The 6,361-nt window shown below is 41.5% G+C and overlaps 1 protein-coding gene across 2 annotated transcripts; it reads right to left on the bottom strand.

The window, feature by feature from the left end:
• Positions 1-575: 575 nt before the first annotated feature.
• On the bottom strand, positions 576-4,561 carry LOC147882478 (uncharacterized). 2 transcript variants are annotated; one of them, XM_087401112.1, is made up of 6 exons: positions 4,118-4,561; positions 1,856-1,949; positions 1,606-1,643; positions 1,361-1,496; positions 757-1,226; positions 576-662 (listed from the first exon to the last, which is right to left on the bottom strand). In XM_087401112.1, the coding sequence occupies exons 1-5, from the start codon at positions 4,469-4,471 to the stop codon at positions 784-786; spliced, it is 1,065 nt and encodes a 354-aa protein (XP_087257238.1). In that variant the 5' UTR covers positions 4,472-4,561; the 3' UTR covers positions 576-662; positions 757-783. The 2 variants fall into 2 exon arrangements, with proteins under 2 accessions (XP_087257238.1, XP_087257237.1); XM_087401111.1 differs by having other exon boundaries at positions 576-1,226.
• Positions 4,562-6,361: the final 1,800 nt, after the last annotated feature.

Below are 6,361 nucleotides of genomic sequence, written 5' to 3'. Positions count from 1 at the left end.
GTCTCCTTGGTTAATACCACTTTTTTAACCATGTCTTTTTGCTAGCAATCTTGCGTTATACTTGTCTACGCTCCTATCTTGCCATCATATCTTTGAAAAGTAGCTTGCTTGGGTAGGAGTACTTGAGTGGGCAACTATCCCCACAATCTCTATAAAGGCCTACCTTTAGGTAGCATGCCATGGGCACTTCTGCACACTCTATTGACATCGCCCGCCTCCAAGCATATACATTCTTCTTCTACCCTGACAAGGACGCCCACTTACAATGGGAAGCTCAAGCTCTTCTAACCATCCTTTTCTCTTCTTGGAGTCTCGTAGAAAAACAGTAGTGCTCTCGGCACCCTGTGCCTCCTGTTCTATATCGGCCAATCGCCATCTATGTAATAACGGGAACATTTAGTTGCAAATAAAGGAAATGGAAACAGTTGGGATTGACATCATCATCTTGGAGTACCCTCCTTGTGGTTTCGCAATTCGTCAGTTTTTAGATGCAAAATGGCAATTCAACATAGGTTCACTTCAAAGAAAGCACATCTGAATGTGATGCTTGAATGAAGACAATATACATCGGGATATCATTTAAACAGTATTACACTGGTCACTATCTTCACATTGAAAGTATGTTTGAGTTGACAATGGCAATCCAATTGAGCCAGCTAGTTCTGCCACTTGACCAAGTCAGAAATTTACTAATGCAGGTTGAATTAAAACAATTTCCCCCAAAAAACAGAAAAGAAGAAAGAAAAGAATTTTTACATTTTGGATTTGTACAGGTGAGATACTTCAGGAGTTATCTTTCTCGCTGTCAAGGCTCCATAAGTAAGCAGTCAAACCAATGTAGGGGACAAATCTCAGAACTTGAACCACCTCAACTTTGTCTTTTTCAACATTTGACAGATTATCCCCAATCAACCAGGGTTGAAATATGCTGTATAGACAGATGTCCCAAACGAAGGCATATCCAGGGCGATCATTTGCAAGGTACTCAAGGAAAAAAGTCCACCGGTTAGAGAAGTTACCATATCCATCCTCAGGCCTTCCAAGAAAAAACCATATCACTGAGATCAGGCCTACAGCTCCACAGATACTGCCCACCACTCTAGCACCTGTAGTCATAACTGTACGGACCCCATTGAAGTTCATCTTGACCAACTTAAACTCTGAAGAGATTTGTCCCCTCTCATTTTCCTGGTTTAGACGGCTTGCCATATATGGAATCAGAATAGCTGCAATATTGTTCAGACAATTTGGAGAATCAGATTCCATGAAATCAACTGTAGAAGTCTCAATGCACTCCAGATACTACCACAGGCGAACCTTTCATGGAAACTATAGACAGATTATTTTTTGTAAATCTTACTGTTTGTTAAGAACATTTGAATTGTCCATAAAATCACTAGGAATCCACTGTTTCTGTTACGTCTTCGATCTGTAAAGAGAAGTGGTGCAAACATCACCGTCCATCCCATTACCAAGTTGAAAAGAGCCTCTGCAGTCTGAAGCAGACACATTATGCTTCAATATGGCATCATCTGCATCATGAATTATCAACAGCATCACCTCAACTTAAAAGAGGATGGTTACAAAATCCTGAAGAACACTTACAGGATGCACCGCAGGAGACTCCAAAAGATGAAGCCCAACTGCTCTGCCAAAAAATTTCAGAGAAAAGGAAATGACGTACCACTCCAGACAAAACACCAACAGAAGCTGGCAGGTCACCTGAATACTTTGCAGTTGAATGATAGAGAATTGTATGATTATTGCTTTTACTCTAGTTCTTGAAGTTTATCATAAGCTATTCCACAACTAAAGACTCAAACAGTTGACAAGGATGGAAGTCAAGGCTACTTACGACTGTTTGTCAGGGGTAAAATATAAAAGAAATTAAGTGAAAGATCAAGAAGCATTGATATCGTATATGGCTTGATTGCCCAAACTGGATCACCCTGCAAAAGGAAGATCATTATCAAGAAGGTCCTATTGATTTTCAATAAGCCTTGCCATATTATTTCTGTACATTAGCAATGCGGGACTACGATTACCAACTCCTTTAACCAGTTGTTTGGGAGCATATTAAATTTTTGATTTTGCTTTCCCAACACATTCTGGTACATCCATCTAGTGTTGACAACATGTACTTGGCAATGGATACTTGAAAGATACCTTAACATAACAATAATATTATCAAAAAAATCCTAAAGATATGATGAGGCCCAAGTCAAAGCAATTACACTTCATAAATTCAGGACTTTCCTGCAAATTTTCCTCATATTCAGGGTGCATTGCTTAAATGCTTTTGAGGCCTCTACATCGAGATGCTAACTAGAGATCATATTTGACATCTCTCCAGACATACCAGACAAGACATTCTTTATAGGCTATAAAAATGAATTCTCAATAAAGATACTTACAATTGGGTTGGTGATGTGGAAGATAATTTGGATAATTCTCTCGCAATGAAATCTCTCTCAACATGTATACATGTTGTACCAATATTTCCTTTATTGATTTGATCCCCTCCTTGATTCTAAAATCTTTCACCCTACCATTCCACAATGCCAAAAAGGGATTACTTAAACGTGGCTTCTTCCTTCTATTCGGTTACATGAGCACCCAACTTCCTTTCGATATAGTCAATCTTTGCCAACAACCATCCACAATAACCTTGTTGGCAACTTCAATAGAAGATATAGTTATGCAGTGACATCCTCGGCATTTGTGGGTACCAGTTCTGCATTTTGAGTAATGGTTTGTTAACTTGTGGGTGCATATCATAGGGTGAAATCTGCAATAAACATAAAACATGTTTGTGTATCATGTTTGTAGTGTTTTCCTTGTGGATGGCAAGAGATCATCAATGAAAACAGTTTCTTCACGAGTGAGCAGAGCACCCTGATTTAGTAAAACCCTTATCCGGCCTTGTTGCCCCAGCTGCATAATGCTCTCACAAGCACACATCACACATAAGTACAAAGCTATACTGAGGTGCTGTCAAAGCATCTGGGGAAACATAATAAAATCTTTAATCGAAAGGTTCCAGACTTATGGGTTGGCTGTTCAGAAAGCAAATTCAAAACAATTGAGGTTTCACAACTGCCTTGCCTTAGATCAATAAACGGAGAGAAAGGGGCATATTGAAAATCGATTATGTTGAACTAACAAAGAGACACATAAGAAAGCATCAAAGTTCTGAGTGTTTTTATAAGTTTTCGTTCTAGCACAAAGGTAACTTATTGAGTATTTGAGAATTGGCAAAGGGAAGGCAAAAAAAAGTCAAAGTCAAAAGAAAACTTATTAAGCCCAAATCCCCGATATCTTAGTCTACATTTGCGAATATAGCCATGCTTACACCAACCTGAAATCCTTTCTAGCTGGATCCATCATCGAAAAACCTGAGCCTTGTGAGATGTGACAGTCTCAAATCTCTGTAGTGTCTACGTTGCAAGTTTTAATTTGTGCAATTATAAACAATCAATGTAGGCAGGAAAAATACGAATTCCTGATACACAGGCTATACCATGGCTTGCAGGAGGCTACGAAGCTCTGCCTCAAATCAATATCTGGTGATTAAACAGTTTGCAGGGGCCAATCCCTCTGGAAGTCTGTGTAAAATTGTCCGTATGACTGTACAAAACTATGTGGCAATCCACGGGAGAACAGGCAAGATGCTGGGTGGGGAAGTACTGTACGGTCGGTAAGAAAACTGTGGATGTGTACCAAAAGCTAATAATTATTAGACAGCTGCTCCTAACCAATGGGTTAAGGCAAATGTCCTATCACGTGGCATAGTGGCGGCTGTTAAAAACACGGTCAGGTAGATTAAAAAGACATGCAGCATTTGTTTTATCATTAGAAGCTTCTATTATCAATGCTTAGTTTAACTTCTCCTGATGGTTTGGCACTTCAAGGGCCTTGTGGTTTGGAAACCACTGCTTCTCTGTAGGTTTTTGACTTCCTCACGAGACAAATTTCCGATCGATTACACAGAATTGCCAAAAAGCCAGAACTCGTCACTGTATTGCAGGGGCCTCGGGATTGGGAAACCGCATGAATTGACGGCGCCGTATATCCAAACAGAAACCCAAGGCACAAAGACGTTCGAAAGTGGTCTTACCGGCGCATAAGGCAGCATGAAAAGCCAGAGAACGTAAACGCCCAACAGAATCCAAAGAAATACTTGGGCAGCCATTCGTGGCCAGAGAGGATAGTCCGATTCGTTGACTGCGGGTACTTGGGAGGGAGTCTGATGACGAGGATCGGAAGGGGCTGAACGAAGGGGAGGCAGGAAGAGGCGACGGGAAGGAAGCCGAGAAGGTGGAGAAGAAGAGGAAGAGAGGGGAGAAGGCAGGGTGGTGGAGGGGAGGGGGGAGGTGTTCCATTTCCTCAAACACAAAAAAGAAGCTTGGGAAGGTGGTAGAATACAAGAAGAACAAGGCCCAGGTGGAGTGCCTACACGCACACTCTCCATTGTGGGTATCTAACACTTGGAGAGCTCTCCGAGTCTTCTTTCTCAAGGCCCTCCCCACACACACCCACACATTGTGTGGAGAGGATTCAAGATTGGGCTTTCAATTTGTGGAAAGAGATTGGGCACAACATGCCCGTCGGAGATGGTAATCTTTTTGGCTTGCCTTGAGGGGTAGCCTTAGCGACGGGTCAGTTTTGGCAAAGAGAAAAATACATTTTTATTTGTTGCTCTGAAAAGCGAAATTTTTGATTGGTTGGAGTTAATACCGCCGACTGCCAGTTGTTATCGCGAGAACTCCAGTTGCATTTCGTGAACTCATGCATCCAATGCATGCGAACTATATAGTTGCGTATTCAAGGTTGGCTCGTGCATTTTGGGGAAGGTTAGCTCTTGTTTCAATGGAGCTTTAGGAGCCTTGTATTTCCGCCGTCTCCTTCGTCTGTGTATTCATTATAGCAGGAGTTGGAGAGTTCGCCGCACTTTTATTTGTCGATTGATTATGAGGAGCATTGAGCTCCAGGTGGCTCCAAATCGTCATCTTGCATATTAATATTCTACTTCCTTAATGGCATTTACTTGCGTATCCTCTTTGCAACGATTTTTGGCTATTCCGCTTGTCTGCAGCGAATATATGGAGAATTTCACTATTGATTGCCTTCATCTTGATTTGCCACTCTCGAACCTTCGCATGCACTATAAATTTGATGTTGTGTTACGCTTTTCCATCGCATACTCGGGTCGATTGCAAAAAATGAGAATAGCAATCATGGAGGGTTCAATCGACTTTATGGAGACAGACAGTGGCGCGTTCATGAAGGGTGCCTGATGACTTCCTTTCTTCTTGATTTTTGCAAAACGTCCTTTCTTCCTTTGAATGCGTTTTCGATCACTGTTTGCATGCACTTTGATCGCTAAAGTATTTGCTGTTGTTTTGCAGGACTAGCAAAAGCATGCCCTCAGATTTTGAACTCACCGAAGACACTAGAGTTTGCAAAAACTGGCGTTATGGGGCGTGGAGATGTTGACTCGAAGAAACAAACGATTTCTATCGATGGTATTTGCTTCTTCATCTGACGTTGATCTTGCATCTCTGTGCTTTGTTTACTTGTGCTCGTATCAGTTTCGAATGTGGACTTCGCTGCTTATAAAAGTCCAGTGATTGTGTAGGGATTTGCAACGGACTATCCTTGGTTGTTGTTTCTTTTCTTTGTTTTCTGTGGTTGCGGTATAGTAACCCTCCCAACTTGTGCTACTTCCATGATATTTTGGTCCATCGTGACCCTCCCAACATCTGCTACTTTCTTAATTTCTGCCGTTTCAGAGCTTGCCAATCGTGACTAGTCCAATCGACATTTTGGTAAGATTTGCTCTTCTACATACTTCACCTCCTCTAAGCGTTCGACGGCCAAACGGCAGGGTCTTGACTTTGTTTTTTGTTGGTCCAATCGTGACCTTTTCAAATTCTACTCCTGAACATACTTCGAACTCCTTCTCGTCAACATAGGATGAATACTCTCAGCGTTGGGCATTGAAAGCTCCCTCTGTTCTTCTTTTTCCATGAGCGCATCTTCCCAACAAACTTACGGGGACAGACGTCTCAGCTTCCTCTCGTCTGAGTCTAATGTGCTTTTTCATATCTCCTCTTGTTTCTTCTTTCATTACATGTGATTGTGGACTCGAAATTCTTCTTCCATTTTACGTGGGCAGATTCTCTACATGCATCCACTGATTAGTCTTCTAGAAACTGATATTTGGAGAGTGTTGTTTTCTTATTTGTCAAAGAACGTGCAGAGTAAACAATGTGTTCCTACCTTCGTCTTTTTGAGATAGCGTTCAAACTGACATTTACTGCAGTCCAAAGTTTCAAAAAGTGCAAAAAGCAGGGAACGT

This window comes from Dipteris shenzhenensis, chromosome 29 (genome assembly GCF_047967505.1).
Source record: "Dipteris shenzhenensis isolate YYH24624 ecotype China chromosome 29, Dip_SZ_1.0, whole genome shotgun sequence".
Lineage (NCBI taxonomy): Eukaryota > Viridiplantae > Streptophyta > Polypodiopsida > Gleicheniales > Dipteridaceae > Dipteris > Dipteris shenzhenensis.
This window is presented reverse-complemented; position numbering and strand designations above follow the sequence as displayed.